Raw genomic sequence first — 19204 nt, 5'->3', positions numbered from 1 at the left:
TTTACTGGATAGTGTGTATGGAGAAACATTTGTACAACTTTTGTTTTTTTTGGCCCTCACATAAAACAAGTTCAACCTCAAATAGATGAAAAAAAGAAATTAATTTTAACATCAACTTTTTACTTACTTTTTATTTTTGCCCTATTCGTAAAAGGGTAAAACAGGAGAAAGTAAAGTGAAGCAAATGTTTCCCCTTACACATATCGCCCTTCATAAATATTCCTTATAATGTTCACCTGCATCTAACTTCAATACTGAAATTTAACACAATAACAGAACAATATTTTGATATCAAAATAATTTATTTTATATTCTGAATTGTTCCCTTTTATTAGGAATAATAACATATTTACTTTAAAGAACATGAATAAATGAAATGGTTGACTCATCCATCCCTCAGTCTACTTATATTAACATATTTACATACTTACATACACACAGATATATCATTGCATATACTTGTTCAAATCAATTATGGTAAATATTCCAATGATTTGAACACAAAAAACCATGGTGACATCATTTAAAAAATTTTAATCAGAATAATCTTAATTAAAGGTTGAAAAATCAAACATTTGTCATGCATGATTTTATTTTAATTGGTTTGAATATTTCTTAAATGAAACATTAACCTTTGCAATAAGCATACCGTTAATAATGTCGATTATCGAAGATTAAGATACACGATCATATCGTATGATTTAAGGCTAACCATGTAAAAGCTACCAATAAGAAGCATTACGGCATTCAAGTCACAATTACCCAATTTATAAAATACATATCTACATGGTATTCTAATACTTGTTATTCCAGCTATCACAAACAGCAAAAATGCATATTGTATATAGCAGATGAATATCAAATGTGGATTTCACAGTTTAGCAAACTTAAAATAAAAAAATTGCGTAAGAAAATAACAAAACAATTTGTCCATAAAATATCGAAATGTGACATTGGCAATCATTCCTATATGAGAACAGAGAAATGATGCAATATTTCCAAAAGATAGTACATCTTCAAACTTACATGTCAAAATGGAATTTCAGTCACTCGCTGAATACTCAGGTCCAGTAATATTATTCATGATTAACTGTATCCTCAGAAATTGTGAATACATGTTGTAACTTAGCAGTAAGTTCAAACTTTTAAGTTTCACACTGAAAATCATTACGAAATGTTAATCAAATTCAAACCCATGCTGGTCCCTTAATTTTCATCAAACAGCCTTACTACAAGACATTTTAACAAGCACATGTTTCAACAAACTAGTGAGACAGTAATATTGTACATTTCTAATATAAAACAATATTTCAGTTGTATACTACAAGGCAACTATTTCAGCACATAACCTTATAACATAATATCCTTACTATGGCAATGATGTGGATAAATGCATATATGTAAACAATTCATAATAATTTAATAAGCAATAATTAAACAGAACCTTGTTAATTTAAACAGTAATATTCACAGAAAGTTAATATTTCTCAAAGTGTCGAGATTAACAAGGATCCATTGCTAGGTAACATATCACTGAGTAAATGTCCTCGTGTATTTCTGACTAGTGTACAGTCATCACAGACAAATATCCCAGAACCAACACACTCTCATATTCACCTAAGTGTGATGCTGTGTTGCAATTTTTGTGTCGAAAAAACTGATTTCTTTTTAACTGTTATCATGAATTTATAATATTGATATGTTGCAAACAACTTCTTTCCATTTCTGATGAGAAAAAGAAAAATGAAATATATGTTCTGTTCTCCCAATGTTTACACTGTGCCTACACAATAATAAATTGTACCAAAGACCACCTGTCTTGTCCTAGAATATAGAGGATAAGGAGATTCACTCTAAAATATGTATGGGCTGTTATATATATCTCAGGCTGTGGATACATACTCATGGATATTACAACCATAGCTTCCTTTTAAATGTTGAAGTAGCAAAATATTTCAATAAAAAGCTTTTAATGATAATATCATTTCTGGTATAAATCTGTATAACTGACTAACATGGTCTTCTTTACGGAAATGTCAACCATTTAAGCATTGAATCTTGCTTGAGTCGATTTCATGGGATGATGAATTGAGATGCTCTTCAGACAAATTTAATGAACCGTGAATCTTTTTCTTTACAGAAATGTTAATGTCATTTGCTTTTGGTCCCACACCAACATTTTGAAACGTTATAATATTTCAATACATATTCCACATGTTTATCCAACAGTAAGCCTGTATCTGGTTATCAGCCCATCCATATATCTCAGTTTCAGTAGAATACATGTGTAGAATTGCTGTGTATGTCCGTCCCCTTCCTTCACAGGTTACGCATTAGCTTGGCAATATGCCTATTTCTATACTTTTGAGTCCAATGTTGGACCCCAAGGCTTATGACAGGATAAACATGGCACCTTATACATCTATACTTCTTTCCCTGACAGCTCTGCTAGGAGAGACGCCACAGATGATATGCTTATACCTGAGTATTGAATTTCTTAACAATATCTGCCTCTGCACTTAAAATGGTCAGTGTAATTTGACTTCTGTCCTTGATGAATATATATATAATTCTGAATCAAACATCGAGATACCAAACATACTGTTTATATCATTTATACAGGTTTATAATCATGGCACTGTAGACTTGTTTGGCATATTTTTTCCACTCGTTATCCTCCGTTACATCCCATAATACCACAACACACTGGTCAAGGTCAGCAGGTTTGCGTTTTCATCCGAGATGGTCGACTTGAGATTTCACGAATGTTAGATTTGTCCATTTAGCTGGTTCACACTGACTTACAGAACAAACCATCATTTTTACTAATATCTACCACAAACCAAACATGCACTGTATCTAGTGATATGAAGCACACAGGTTAACTACATCATTATTAGCCAAATCCACAATGTGCAAGACAGCCACAATAGTCGGATAGAAGCGAAGCTTGTTAAACCGGCTCTTTTTCAAAGCTAAACTTTGATCGTCTCTAGTGGGTGTGTTCAAAATTATAAAATAAATGCAGTTTCATTTGATCTTATCATTAAATAAAACAGTTCTCTGAAGACATACTTAGTAACAAAGGGTGTTAAATGTGATTTTTCAATAAGAATTCTAACATTTTTAGATAAAAATCTACAAATTTTATAAAATCAGTGACTGGCGTATGTGTAATATCTTCAGATGTTGTAGTGATATCTTAAACCTGTTTTGCAGACATAATCATCAGTATAACATCCATCTTTACTTTATCTTGAAATATTTATCTTGTAAGATATTGTAAGACCCTGTTTCAATCTTATGGCTGACATGTTTATAAGCAAGGCTGTTAAGTCCTTGTATCAACTACATAAAGTTATAATCATGATCACACCCACAGAAATAGCCATATCAGTTGTGTGTAACTTCTGGTAATAAGTTCAGCGTTTTCTCATTGACAGACTAAAACTGTGCATTATCAACCCCCTTCCCCTCCACCAAAAATGAAGAAAGGCAAGTTAATAATTATAAAAAGTATTAATCTTCACCATTTTTCATGTAAAAGTTCATATTCCTTAACAATATACCAGACCAGATAAAAAGTGTAGGCTAATAGTAAATATTGTATCTGTGCTATTTTTTGATATTTTTTTGATTATATATTTCAGTTCCAGCCATCACCAGTATAGGTTGTTATATACAGCCAATATTTCCACTGTACAGACATTTTTTCTTTTACCTAAAACCCAATAATGCATGTACCTAGATAAAAAGTGAACCAAAAAAAAAAAAAAAAAAAACCCAGCTTTCACCAGTAGTCTACTTGTATATAAGGATCAGGGAAGATCAGTTTTGGAGAAAAATTGGCTAATAAAGTAATTTTCAAAGGCAACATGGAAAATATTTCTGATATTCAACCAAATATCCACATGATGTACCTGTGGCATTCACATTGTTATGATGTACAATACAAAGAAGATGTGTTTTAAGGATAGTAATGATAACATGGAATTACCTTCAATACTATCTTATCAAATTAAACTATACAACAAAGAATTTGCTTCCAGAATACTTGAAAAGAAAACGTAAAATGATGGAAATTTATGTATTTTACACGACATTGACCTGAAACCAAAAGAAATCGTCTCCAGCACTGGTCCCATAAGAAATGAATAGTAAAGTGTATGGAATATTGCCTTTATATGGGTGTGTATTGGGATGTAGAGAAGATATACCCGAAATCACCGAACGCTTTACCTGTATTCTACCATAGGTCGGATTCGTTATCTAAAACACCAAACAGTGGTAGGGTTAGTATTATACACAGTTTAGTCAGTACAGTCTATATAAGTATTACCCAGTATCTTATAGCTCAACCTGAAAATACACAAAACAAAAACATATATTATCTGATACAAAATATCTGCACTCAGTTGTCAATCTTTAATGAACTAATTATTTGTCTTCAATCTACAGAGTTGGTACACACTTATTGATGCTTACAATGTAGCCAACGGTGTCACTTAAATGACCAAGATTCTGAGTATAACATACAAAAATAGCATAAGAGATGAATTTTGACATAAACAATCTGCAGATATATAGGTAGTTCTTTGTATAACACGGTTTGCTATATAAGATATCTGATGTATGTACATAGCCAAAAAATATGTTCTGAACTTTCTGAAAGAGTGAATCAAAGATGTTAACTTCATGACAATTGCTGAAAAAAATTTCACAAGTCAAGCTTCATTTCAAGCAGACTTTGCTTGAATGCCAAGGATCACAGAACCCTTGTTATAATATGGTGCCAGTAATATACATTTATAGGTCATAATTATTGGTATAACAAGCACTTCTGATCATGTCATACGTCTGTCATACGACAAAAATGACATTAGTGATAATGCATCGAGGATCCCCGGCGTGGCGTACCTGATGAGCTACTCATATTGCTGAGTGTTTTTTGTAGACTCTCTAAACGCTTAATGTAGTCGTCATGGAGAGCTTCTTTAGGCTGTTCAGACTGTCGTGATGTGGCACCTTGATTTCCATGGGAACTTTCAGAACTGTGTGAACTTGGTTTAGTTTGATGAGATAAAGATAAAAGTTTTCTGGCAAAAAAAATAAAAGAGACCATTGTAAGTAAAACGATGACAATACATTGATCAAGTGCCCCTGTAACAAATAAGAACTGAGAAAGGACCAATCTAAATAAAATATCTAATAAGTCATAATCAATTTGCATCTCTTTTTAATTTATCAATAGACAAGAGAACTATTGCATTACAACATCTATTTGACTGACCTCCTTTAATAAACCATTTCTATCCATGTTTTGGTTTCCTTGCTTTAACATCTATATCAAATCATATTCCAGGTTGGTACCCTAAAACTATAAGTCGAATCCTTGAGTGGAGTAGATGTATATTAGAGGAGCCCTAGTTATGATTATATTTCAAGTTTAGAAAACCCAACACTCACCTTCTAGCACCAGATTTGGAGTCACGGGAGGCGACATGTCTTGTCAGACTATATTCCTTTGTAGGGGGAGTTGATCCTACTGCGGCAGAAGGGCGAGATGCTATGGGCTGATAGGAGGATGGAGAGTTTGAGTCAGAGTCTCCTGGAGGTAAGGATGCTGAAAATGTGACTTGGGATGGGCGTGTCATTGATGTGTTTGAGTTATATGGAGGCGACCCATTGATCCTAGGAGGAGAGAAATTCCGCCCACTAGTTAGTCTTGGGGGTGAAAAACTACCATCAGTTGGCATGTAGGCTGAAATGGTTGAAAAACAAACAAATTTTAAAAGATTGTTTAAAATTTATTTTGAAGGAGACCTTTAGTTGTTAAAGCCCAAAACTGAATAACTTTAAACTTATTCTTGTTATCTTTAAAAGAAATTTAAAATTAAAGGAAGAGTTTCAACGAAATGTTAATTGATAGTATTCATATTTGACGTAAATATCATCACTGATTAGAATTATTGATATGAATGTTTAATGGGGAAACATCTATCAGAGTTTGTAGTGTACACTCATTCCAAATATTTTAATAATTTTCTCTCACTAAAAATTTAAAATCGGGCTTAATTAAAAAATATGAAAAGGAGGCACTGCTTAACAGATACCCAAAATGTTTACAATGTCACTCTGATAGGTTGTTTTTCCATATAACTTTATTCACACTTTTTATTGTTATTACAATAAAGTTAAGCTATTACAACGGAGTTATCTACCTTGTTGAGTGTTGACAGATCCACCCACTACAGGAGAGCCGACTCTTGTGGCCCGTCGCCATTTCTTCACCAGGTACTTCATCCTATTACAAATAAATATTTAGATAATAATTTCACAAACATTTTTGTGTTTTGCATGCTTAATGCGTTTTACATTTCATCATGGTGTACAACATATTCATTTCAACAATTTTTTCTCCAGGAACATTGGTTTTTCTCTGCCCCTCAAACCTTACATGACCTTGACTATTAGTAGAATATAAAGCAACAATAACCCAATTTATACTGCTACATTAAATTGAGTTACAGGTACACATGTTTTGCAAAAAGAGAACATGGTTCATTATACATAAAATCTAAAGTGAAGAAATGTATCCCTTCCATGAATCATGATTTCTATGAACGGTTTTGATGATCTTGGCCTTGTTGCCCAGAGATACAAAGTCATCCAAGGGACATGCACTTAACCTTGTATCAACTTTGACAAAAATCACCTGAGAAATGACTTATATCAATTTGGAATTGGAAACAACTTTTATGAAATCATTTAACAAATATTTAATATATATTATACCAGTGAGAATATACATACATGTAGTTAAAAGTCAAATTCTTGAATATCAAAGTTCACTGACCTAGTAACAGCAACAATGACTCTTGCCGCACTTCTAAAGATGTTGTAGGGACGTCGTCGGTGTTGATGTTGATTCACGTCCTCGGGAGAGGGATATGCGCCCATTTGGGCAAGCATGGCAAGAGTTGTTTCTTCACAATCCTGGAATCCGCCAAGCAGTAACAGCAAGTACTTCTTTTGGTATACCAATGCCTTCCGGAAACTTTCGGCTCGCAGATATTTACCATAAAGTCTCTGGATCTACAAAATATACCCATGTATACAACATATCACTAAAGCCAACAATTAACTATTGCACAGCTAAATGGGCTTTTAAACAAATTATACGACAAACTTATATCTCTGTGAAATGAAGAACAGTTTAAAGTTACATGAAACATTTCTTATCTTTGATATCAGTGTCAAAGAATTTTTGTGTGTGTTTGGAGAACCATGAATTTTGGGCATCACAAAAACATATGATAAACTTATGCATTATAAACTCGTTATATTTTACACTTCTGATTTACAAGACTGGAGCTAACAAATGTTTGAAGTTAATTTTCTGTATAAGCAGCTCCCTTAGCATTCTTCATCATTACCAGAAAAGCTATACACTATCTTAGACCATACACAGTAATGAAGATACGTAGTAATTACTGCAATAGTGTACAATGAGACACAAGTTAACCTTTGTCACTTAAGCATTGACCTGGATTCTGACTCCATCCTGTCAGTAATTGTAAGTACACTAAATGATCTCCATAGACATTTGACACCAACAAGTGAAATAAATATAAAGTAAATCGAACTTTTGTTACGTGAGGATGAGTGAAAACTTTATTGGTTTTGATGTAATGGTTAGTACTGCATATTTACAATTTACGTGAAAATGCATTATTTTTAGTATTTTCTTGTTTTTTTTTCAAAAAATACCTTTAGGTAAAAAATGAAATGACATTGGATTTTAGAGAAATAGGCCAATTTTGGAATAAGAAAAAACAGATCGAACTGTCTCACATATTAAAAACTGCAACTACTAACCTTCTCTCTGTCAGACTCAGAACCACTGCTGCCCATCACTGACCGTCGGTCACGCTCCATTCTCAGATTAGCTGTAAGCTGGTCAATGCGTTGTTCAGCATCATTAAGTGTCAGTTGGAGGGACAGCCTCTCTTTGGCCCAGTTTGCACGTTCCTCGAACTGGTTAGTAGCACCGTCAGTTGTATTTCCATTCTGTAAGAATTGACGAAGAGAAAAATTTACAATCAAGAATATAAAAAGAGTAAAACCCCAAAATAAACAGAATCAACATACAAAATAATGTTCTATGCAGGATAGAAATGTTTGTACATAATCAAGTGAGTTTAACTGTAGATACCTGGTGAGTTGTCCCCCTTTGTTGTTGGTGCCACAGCTGTTCTTCCATTTGTCCAAGAGAGTTGCGTAGATCCATCTTCTCCTCAGTCAGACGTGTCACAAAACTGGTAAGATCGGCATTATGACGAAGTACTCGTTCGTTGATTACAGAAGGATTTGGTCGTGCCAAGAGGTTAGACTCATTCTGTCAAAACAAACAATGCTATAACAATGTATCCATATCTTTGTATCCGTGACACCAACACAAACTAGTTTGTGAAAAGGGTAATTTAATTGACTGTAAACCATCATCTATCATCTGTCACCCAAAGTATATCATCAAAACAACTGTTCAGTATTTTGTTATAAATAATATCTGAACATAAATATCTAATTTGAATTTACATAAACCAAATCATATGAGAAATGCCAACATGAGCATTGAACTACAAAATTAAATGCAGTTTTTTTTTCTGTAACACTGAGTCACAAAGTTTAAGAGAGGACACATTTTATAAACGAATATGTCTTTTACACAAAATCTGCTTTGTTTATACAAGGCTGAATTTCAGGCAGTCTTCTGAATCAGGATAGTAACAATAAAGGGGTTTAATTCTTAAGCAATGAGGCATGGGAACATGTAGACAGCATATCTCTATATACTCCATCATGCATGTAAGATATACTGATACAATGATTATACACAGTCCAAGAGATATTCATAGTGTATAGTACAAGTAGATACAGGAACAGAACGACTTTGAGATTAGGTTGACTTACCTGTGACTCAAACTCTAGTGGCATCTGTAGTTGCTTCAGTTCACTGAGAAGGTCACTAAGTGCATGTTGCATTTCCCTGCTTCCATCCGATCTAAAAAATAAAAAACAATATACAGATATCTTCTTGCTTCCGTCTAATCTAACTAGAACTATCATCCTGAGGATAACTAATATCCCCTACAGATGAAAAGACCTCAAAATATATTTTTGGCATTTCCTAATATCTCTTTATACAAAATCAGACAAAATCAGATTTCTACCTATAGGTGGCCACAATTTGCCTCAGCATAGTTGTCATGAAAATAAAACATATACAGTGATGTTTGGCATCCCCTAATGCCCTTATAAACCTAATTTGGTCAAAACTGGTTAATTTTCTTAATTTCAATCAATCAGAGGCCATCATTTGCCTTAGCATGATTATCACGGTAATGATACGCAAACAGCAATATCTTGGATCCTCTTTTAACCCTATATACCAAATCAGATATTATGTACATTTTAACCAATCAGTGGCCAGGATTGGATTGTAGAGTTACTGTTTCCCAAACACCTAGTGTATCCTTCTAAAGCTTTAATGAGTTATACCATGTAGTCAAATAATAAAATCTGTTGTATGACCATGGTTTTATGGGCATTTATGGTAAAACCTGCTTACAGTTACCATGGTTACCAAAATTTTCAAAAAAGGAAGGAGAAAACTTGTCTTATATGTTAAAATGTACTGTTCAAGAAAGGTATGAATCAAATCTCAAGTTAATTGGATGCTAAGAAAATGGCTATTTCTCAAAATGCTTGGAATGTCACTTAAGGGTCACATTTACATATTGCACTGGTCATTTCCACAAAATTTTAGAAAGATCTGTTGCTGCATAGCTGGACAATTTTCCAAATATTTTTTCCCCAAAATGTAGGATTTACTTACTCAAAGCTATGGTCCAGATTGGCTATTGTGTAGGATTGACTTACTTTTGAGTTACAGTCCAGGTTGTCTACAGGATAGGATTGACTTACTTTGAGTTACAGTCCAGGTTGTCTACAGATTTAGGATTGACTTACTTTGAGTTACGGTCCAGGCTGTCTACAGAGTAGGACTGACTTACTTTGAGTTACGGTCCAGGCTGTCTACAGAGTAGGATTGACTTACTTTACGTTATGGTTCAGGCTGTCTACAGAGTAGGACTGACTTACTTTGAGCTGCTGTCCAGACTGTCTACAGGGTAGGACTGACTTACTTTGAGCTGCGGTCCAGGCTGTCTACAGGGTAGGACTGACTTACTTTGAGTTGCGGTCCAGACTGACTTACTTTGAGTTGCGGTCCAGACCGACTTACTTTGAGCTGCGGTCCAGACTGCCTACAGAGTAGGACTGACTTACTTTGAGTTACGATCAGACTGTCTACAGAGTAGGACTGACTTACTTTGAGCTGCGGTCCAGACTGTCTACAGGGTAGGACTGACTTTCTTTGAGTTGTGGTCCAGACTGACTTACTTTGAGCTGCGGTCCAGACTGTCTACAGGGTAGGACTGACTTACTTTGAGTTACGGTCAGACTGTCTTCAGAGTAGGACTGACTTACTTTGAGTTGCGGTCCAGACTGACTTACTTTGAGCTGCGGTCCAGACTGTCTACAGGGTAGGACTGACTTACTTTGAGTTACGGTCCAGACTGTCTACAGAGTAGGACTGACTTACTTTGAGTTGCAGTCCAGACTGACTTACTTTGAGCTGCGGTCCAGACTGACTTACTTTGAGCTGCGGTCCAGACTGTCCCGGTACTGTAGGATAAGGTACTGTAGACTCTGACTTAAACTCTGGAGTTGAGCCTTGTAAACGTTCCACTGATCATGATTTGTGTTTGGTGTCCCTCGCGGGGAGCCATTGTGCTGGAACTGTAGATGTTCAAATCATTAGTGAAGTACTGAATTATTATAAACATATATAAATCAGTGAAATTCAAATCAACATTTACAATTTCAACAAATGGAAATGTGCCAATAAATTGGAATACCAATACCTACCATATATACATACATACAAATGAAAGTAAACTTTATTTACTGTAATCCTGATTATGGAAAATTTTCAAAATTAACACCAAAGGATGTATGTTAACAGTAGTTTATAACTCATATCAGGAAAAACTCCTTATGACATCTTTCTCTGTAATCTATCAAAAAAACAATGTTGAATTGTTTTCTAAGAAGTTATCTCCCTTCCCATGTACTTGACTCAAGATTGAATTGTTTTCTAAGAAGTTATCTCCCTTCCCTGGTCCTTGACCCAATGTTGAATTGTTTTCTAATAAGTTGTCTCCCTTCCCAGGTGCTTGACCTGATATGAATTTTTTTTCCAATAAGTTGTCTCCCTTCCCAGGTCCTTGACCCAACATGGAATTTTTTTCTAATAAGTTTTCTCCTTACCCCGTCATAGAACTGAGATTGAATGGTTGACAAGCGTTCCTGCTCCAGGTCACGGATAGCATCCAATTCCTTCTCCCGGCTCTGAGCCAGTTGGTCCTGTAGGTCCAGCACCTTCTGTGTTAGTCTCTGTGCTTCCAATGTCTGCTCATGCTGGGTATAGAATTATTGAATACATACGTAATAATGAAATGGATGAATAGACCCATAATAAATATATCAATAAAAATATAATAAATATAAAGGAATCAAAGCAAATGGGTCTCACATTAAAAACCATGAAGTGTAGTTTTCATAGGAAAATAAATTTATTAACAAAATCATCCTGAATGCAATGAAATTGATATAAGAATATAACAAGTAAAATTTTACTGTAAAACCCTCTCAGTTGTAGTTCATTTAATTTTGTTTGTTTACCATTGTTGGTATCTTAGTACAGTTTGATCAATAACTAAAACCTATATAAAAACCCTGTACAAAATTTTTTTCAAAATTACAACAAAAATTAAAATTGTTGTGGCATAAAGTAAAGTATAGGTATAATGTTATTTAAGGTTTTCAACTCAAACATGGAACAAATTGTATCTACAAAAACTTTTTCTCTGTGGAACTTACCCCCTAAATTAAAATGTCAATCAAGTGATGAATCTAAGTTATGTAAATGGTTGACTTCTGATGCATTATCACTTTTAAGCTCTAGATTTCAATCAACACCCAGTAAGTTGTCATTGAATTTCTATTTTAATTCAAGATTGCAGAGAATTGCAGCCAATCAGTAATTAGATAAAATATTTATCCTTACTTTAGTACCAAGTAGACAATGTTTGTGTCCCCCTTGCCCTTCATCGATGATGGAACAGGAGCCTAACATTTTGCTTTGAAAATAATTCAGTTCAAAATGCAACATAAATTTGGTAATGTTTAAAAGAAAACAAGAAAAAGTCCATAAAATGATGTTGGCATGGAAAAGCAAATAAAGGTGTATTTGATTCTGATAAAGATAATATTTCTAAATATTTCAACATGCAGTTTGAACTTGAAGAAGCAGTAAGTTTTTGTAAATTTTTTTACATGGTTTCATCAAATTACTATTATTTTGTAAAACTATGCAGACAAATGTATACACCATACACATCATCCGATGCTGTATACAGCAAAGCAAACAACATAGCAAAATAACACATAAAGCAACAGAATATAGACTCACATCAAAAAGCAATTAAAAAGCAAATCTTAGATTTCTATACAAATAGGAGTTAAATGAAATGCATGAAGTATATGTAGGAAAACATATTAAAACAGGTATGGATGAAATAATTTTCATTTTTGTTAGCGTTAATTGATGATAAAGACGACAGAGTATATTTGTGTTAATTTTTTTTAATTTGTAAATATGTTGGGTACTCATTGTACTTTGGCTGCATGCCCCAAATAATTTCTAAAAGCGGATGGGAATGAAAATTTTATTTCTAGATGATCAGATGTGCCACATTTCCCAACATTTCCCAGTTCCAATTCCAGGGCTGGATTAGCTTATACACTTGTCAATACAAGCTAAATCCTCAAATGATAAAAGCCTGGCCTGATCATGCTGTTTCAGCTCAGATACGTAAGCGAGCAAAATTCCAATCCAGTAATTGAAAACTTTCCAAAGGTAGAATGGTTTTTTTACCAGTTTCATTTTATGATCATCCCTCTCTCGCTCCACTTGTCTTAGCCGTCGTCTTTCTGACAGTTTCTCTGTGTCCCGAAGTCGCTCCCGTTCATTATCTGCATCCTGGATGGCTTTTACTTCTGACCGTAGTTGTTCCCGCTCAGCTTTCAGGCGTGATACCTGTTCCCGCTCGCGTTCGAACATGCGAGTGAACTCCAGATTCTGAAGCTACAAGGTCCAGGAGATGTTTGTCTAGCTTGATCAGGGTCAAGTCAATGTTTATCTTTAAATTTTTATTTACTATGATAAAGAAAAAATTAGTTTCATTGACATAATTATATTGAACCTGATGTTTGGATTGCCTGTCCACAGAACTTTTTTCATTTTGTATTTAAAATTTTACTACAAGAAATTTTCATTATGAGCCCATGTTTATCATTTTTCCCCCCTTAGTGAGTGGGTCACAGAAGTTTTGTGGAATAGTGGTTGAGAAGAGAAACCTTTTAATGTGTAAAAAATCAACATTTAGCAATATGCCTATACCTTATAAGCCCACTCACATCTATTACAGTTTTGTTATAATACCAACAAATTCTATATCACTGCCAGCTCATATATCTATCAAGAGCACCAGAGTATATGGGTTACAGGGCTAATTATGTGTGGTGATACAGCAATAGAAACTGCTATGGATAATATGAAATAATCTAAATGGTTAAACTTATAGAAAACAAGACTTTTTTGGTCTTCAGAAAAGGAATTTGAAGTAAATTGTTATTTCATCTTCAGACGACGAAATTTGAAGTAAATTGTTATATTGTCTTCAGACAAATGAATTTAAAGTAAATCGTTATTTTGTCTTCAGACAAATGAATTTAAAGTAAATTGTTATATTGTCTTCAGACAAATGAATTTAAAGTAAATTGTTATTTTGTCTTCAGACAAAACAATTTAAAGTAAATTTTTATAATTTCTACATCACCTTCAACATTTTGTTACATCATACAGCAAAAAAAACCTTTTCATTTTATCAGATTATACACCTAAGCAAGCACAAGTCATAATGCCAATAAAATGAAGGGAGATAATCTTCTCTCTCATGGCAGCTTAAAATTACCATCATTTTTATTATCATTTCAAGGTAAGTATTCTAAAACAGCTACACTTTTAATAAAACGACTCTACAGGAAGATAAAGCTTTTCTGAAGTCATGCAGTTACTTCTGAGAATTTTCTACACTTGATACTATTGCTTAGTTATAACGATGTTAGAACATGTAGACACAAGCAATGTTAATGATCACGAAAAGACAACATAAAGGAAACAGTTACAGTGAAAGTACTTTTTTAAAATGGATTTAATCCATTTTAATTTAAGAAAAATGAAACAGATGTATGAGAATGAAATGTAAAATGATAAAAACTTTGGAGAACATCTTCAAAACCTGTATTTATCACAGATTAAGATATGCTTAAACAATAAGATAATTTTCAGTAATTTTCTAACAGAGCTAACACAGCACTTTACATCTACAAACATTCTTAATTTTCTATCTGAAATTCAAAAATTTACCTGTAGGGTATCAATGTCATGTTTTATCTGGCGAGTTGTCTCCCTTTCTTGTTGAAGTTCATCCTGCATTGCCGTTCGTTCCGATTTCACAGCAGCAACCATCCCAGCCATGCGATGTTTATCATGTTCGAGTGCGCCACGTAAATCCATCACCAAAGCCTTTTCTGTTTTCAAGGCAACCTGGAGGTCTTCCACAATACCTTTGTTGTCTGATTTTTCTGCAGAATTTTGTTGTTCATACAAACTCTGTCTCAGATTATGGCAGGCAGTCTGTTCCTTCTCAAGTGCACTGTTAACACAAACAACTTTCTTATACACATGTTTACTAAGTTTATTTTACTGCAGATGTCCTACAAAAGTAGACAGACAAAACGAGACAAGACGGAGCAGACATTGACTTCAACATACATATTTAACATTGTTTTGGATAGTGATTTGGTGGTAAGTTTGCAACGGATGTGAAAAATTTAAGTGAAACAAGGAATTCACCTGACTAAATCAGCAGCACGGATTTTCTCTAGCTCTAGAGCTGTTTTTAATTCTGTCACTTTTGTTTCATATTCTGCCTCAAACATTTGCAAGTTTTTGCGTTCTGTATTGAGATCCTGTTGAAGGGCATTGATCTTCACTCTGTCTAATTCATGAGAATTCTCCATCTTTATTCTCAGGTCACGCTCTGTCATCAGGTCTGATTCCAATTTCTGGAAAAAAAGAAAGTCAATCGTCAACTATGTTCCAAAACAATAAACAGAATTACAGTTGTGTTTTTTGTAATTTCTGAAAATAGTCTGACTCCATGACATGTGTGTAGTTAAGTGGCTATCAACAAAAAATTTCCCTTAGTAAAGTATATGAAGGAATTTTCTGTGTGATTCTATTTATAGAAACTGGTAGACATTCTGATATTCTTAAAGACAAACAACTGATGTACATCATAAAATATTTCCATCATTTAATGGCCAGCTAAGAGCATACAAATTCTATCCTTACCTCAATGGTGCTGTTGATTTTATCCCTGACCTCTGACCTGACCTTAGCATCTTCAAGGTCATTCTTAAGGTCGCGAACTTTGTACTTCTCAGCTTCTAACCTCTCCCCAAGAGTGTGGCATTTTCCCTTCTCCTCCTCCAGGGCACCCCTACATAGTACAACCAACCAACCATAAATAAAATTCCAAATTATAAATACAACAATCCAATCAATCAATATCTCAAACTAAAACAAAAGCACATTACTTTAATAATTCATCATCTTTTTTTTTTTTTTATAGAATAGAAAGAGGATGCTTTTTTTGTCTGATATTTATTTTCTGAGAAAAACTGCGTAACTGAGGAGTGTCAATTGGCAACTGTAAATAAAAAAAAATTGAATGAATACGTTAATACTATAGTGTTTTGAGTTATTTGGATAAAAGTTAGCACATCAAATGCTTGCTTTTAATTTTAATTCAAACCAAACCAATGATCATAGAATGGTTAAAATATGAAGTCATTTGACAGAACATGTGATAATTCAAATGGTAAAGTATGACGTCATGTGACAGAGCATGTGATCAATCTATAATTCATTTTACATGTTAACTTCATGACTGGTAATATTTTTAGGGAGAACAAAACATTTGGAAGTTACAAAAACTCAGCATTGATAATCATACTTCAAACAAAAATCTTAAGTATTCTGATGGAAATTTCGATACAAGCCATTAGTAGAGAAAATATATCAAAGCAATATTCATTCTGTAAAGTAAAATCTGAATGAAAAAATGATAAAATTGGCTGAATGTTCATTTTTTTTCCTCTTATTTATGCAAATTTGTGGTCACCATGGCAACCATAGCTGAAATAACTAATGAATATCGTTATAGAGGAATCAGGGTAATATTCTTAATTAGAAATACACCGAATTGAAAAAATTTGATGGATTTGAAAGTTAGAAGGCAAAAACCATGCAAAGTCCTCTTGGTAATAACCAATTCATGATTTTTTTTACCAGAAAAATTGGCTGTTTTCTTTATAAAATCGCTTGCTCTGTGATTTATATACACTACAGTCAATTCCATTTCCTATACGTTTTAAATAGGATGGAGTGGTTGTTAATTTGTAAGTCCAGTTTACAGGTAGAGGTCACTCAGTGTATCTTCTGAACAATAAGGATAGTGGAAAGTGAGGTGATATAAGATTTCACACAGGCAGAGGTGAACAGACACACCAAAGAAGTGAAGACACACAGAATGCACACTTGTCACAGCATACGTGATATGGGAGTAATGTGTTTCCATGGTAACTGCATAAACACCAAATTACTTTCATTTAAACACAAGCATGTTAATGTGTCTCTCTTTACCAAAGAGCAATTTAAGGTAAATTTCTCGGAGATCAGTTCTTGGATTCTCTAATATTCTTGCTATAGTGTTTCATTTTGTACACTACTACTGTGTAATAAGTATAACCCTGATTTATCACGAGGGGAAATGTAGATACAGTATTAGAGTGTGTTAGTGTAATTATTCTGATAATCAGGTTTTTCTAGGAAAGAAACAGGGAGATGATTACAAGGATCATTTATTAACACACAGGAGTGAAAATGTCATAAAAATGTTCTAATTGATAAATATATTACCCCAAAGCAAAAATATCGTTGTAAATACCACTGTTAATTGAAAATTAAATTTTGTATTAAAAAACACAAATGCAAATCAACAGGAGTCATAAATATAAAAAAAAAAATGTGAAAACAATCAATTCATAGCTAACGAGGTCATTACAGCTAGTTTTGATTTCCGAAGAACAGCCACGGATGACCCATAGGAAAATGATGTAGGTTTTAGATTCACACAAAGCCAAACTTGTCACAGCATCATCAAACTGATTTCATTCCAATAATTGGGCATGCAAAGCCATCACTGCACTATGGCATTAGCCTATTCTTATCAACATCAGTTCACACAGTCAAAAAGCTATGATGAGTCAATGCACTAAAACAAAACACAGTACACAATGTACTATTGACAGGATGTAACATGGGTCCACTGGATTAGCACTGTTGGCATGCCATGGCCGGGACATATATTTTGAGTTTCATTTGCCAACTGCTGTTAATAATATAACAAATACCTTTCCTCTTGTAGAAAGATCAAAATACATTTGAATTTTCTTTTTATAAAATCATTCTCTTTGTATCAAATTTGAAATCAAAGAAATCATGAATATTCAAAGATTTCCAGAAATAATTTCAACATGTTTACGAAATCTGAGTTACAAGAAAATAAAGCAGTTCCTGGTATTCTGCCTAAACACTTTCTATAAAAAAAATGAATTTAAGCATTTCTCTCTATGTTTCTGAATGGTTGAAGGAAAGTAAGGACCAGTGTCACAACTACACGATTCTAATACAACATATGCATGCGCAAGACTACAAATGTTAACATCAAGCATTCCGACCAATCAACACAGCTGACAATTTTGACCAATCAGCTAGAATGGTCACTAACTTACACTAAAGCATCCCACATATGGCTGTAGAGAAAAGAGATTCACAGAATATTGTATACATACATGTCTATATACACATATCTACCTAAACTATGGTTACAACATCAAAAGGGTCTTCTTACAGATCAATACAATTGCTATGGTTACAACAATAATATATTGTTTCTATGGTTACAACAATAATATATTGTTTCTATGGTTACAACAATAATATATTGTTTCTATTGTTACAACATAATCCTTGGTTTCTAGGAGTATATACAGCGTATATATTACAGTGTTGCTAGTCTATATTTTAAAAGATCCTCTGTGATATTCTGAGTAATATATAGAACAAATATGAAAGTAGATGTTTTTTTCTAGTATGAAACTGCAAATCAGATAATGTTCTATAACAACTACTGTACCATATACAGTGTCACAGTTTTTTTTGGCAGCGTCTCATTTTCAATACTTTCACCATATGATTGCCAAATGAATATTAAACGAGCAAACTTTAAAAGATAAAAATTCACAATTTATATTTTTAGATCCTGCTCTTAAAGGACAAAAATATGACATGGTCAAAATCAATTATTCCGATTTTAACACCAAATTGCGAAATTTTCATTCCTTATTAAAATTCAGCAATTAATTATGAAATTAAATCCAACGCCAAAATTACATGATTTGCAGTATAAACACCGGGTTCAGTAGGTATATAAAGACTATGTATTAACCACCTACCCCACTTGTTTTTGACTGGAATCAAATTAAAACTTGAACATTAAAATACCACTAAACCTTCCCGCTGTTACCATAGAGTACTAAACATCAACATAAACTTAGGCCAGGTTAATCATCAGGCATGCTGGTAGATTTTACTATCTATAAGACAGCCGTGACCAGTCACCATTTATTTGGCCTTAAACACAGGTAAATAAAATGAGATGACGATGGAAAAAATATATATAAAAGGTGTTATCACCAATTCAGTATATAAGGGTTTTGTATGAACCGTTTTGAATCATATCCTAAAAATATTGCGAAAAAAAAAAAGTTAAAAAAAAAAAAAAAAAATCATAAAGAAAAAGATGTTAAAGGCAAAATATATAAA

The 19204-nt window shown here is 33.5% G+C and overlaps 1 protein-coding gene across 1 annotated transcript in view; it reads right to left on the bottom strand.

The window, feature by feature from the left end:
* Positions 1 to 283: 283 nt before the first annotated feature.
* The window catches only part of LOC132561906 (A-kinase anchor protein 9-like), a 99466-nt gene continuing 80545 nt past the window's right edge, over positions 284 to 19204 (bottom strand). Inside the window, exons 44-58 of the mRNA XM_060226618.1 lie at positions 18835 to 18849; positions 17237 to 17266; positions 15608 to 15755; positions 15107 to 15318; positions 14618 to 14906; positions 13064 to 13273; positions 11395 to 11544; positions 10721 to 10863; positions 8974 to 9064; positions 8216 to 8398; positions 7879 to 8070; positions 6857 to 7095; positions 6222 to 6304; positions 5467 to 5761; positions 284 to 5096 (exon numbers count right to left, since the gene is read on the bottom strand). Coding sequence (XP_060082601.1) covers positions 4880 to 5096; positions 5467 to 5761; positions 6222 to 6304; positions 6857 to 7095; positions 7879 to 8070; positions 8216 to 8398; positions 8974 to 9064; positions 10721 to 10863; positions 11395 to 11544; positions 13064 to 13273; positions 14618 to 14906; positions 15107 to 15318; positions 15608 to 15755; positions 17237 to 17266; positions 18835 to 18849 — 2497 coding nt within the window. The 3' untranslated portion in view covers positions 284 to 4879. The remainder of the gene's footprint in view (positions 5097 to 5466; positions 5762 to 6221; positions 6305 to 6856; positions 7096 to 7878; positions 8071 to 8215; positions 8399 to 8973; positions 9065 to 10720; positions 10864 to 11394; positions 11545 to 13063; positions 13274 to 14617; positions 14907 to 15106; positions 15319 to 15607; positions 15756 to 17236; positions 17267 to 18834; positions 18850 to 19204) is intronic.

Source organism: Ylistrum balloti, unplaced genomic scaffold (genome assembly GCF_031769215.1).
Source record: "Ylistrum balloti isolate Yb309-2 unplaced genomic scaffold, AGI_CSIRO_Ybal_v1 Utg371306, whole genome shotgun sequence".
Taxonomy (NCBI): domain Eukaryota; kingdom Metazoa; phylum Mollusca; class Bivalvia; order Pectinida; family Pectinidae; genus Ylistrum; species Ylistrum balloti.
The sequence above is the reverse complement of the archived record's forward strand: the minus strand, read 5'-3'. Positions and strand labels throughout refer to the sequence as shown.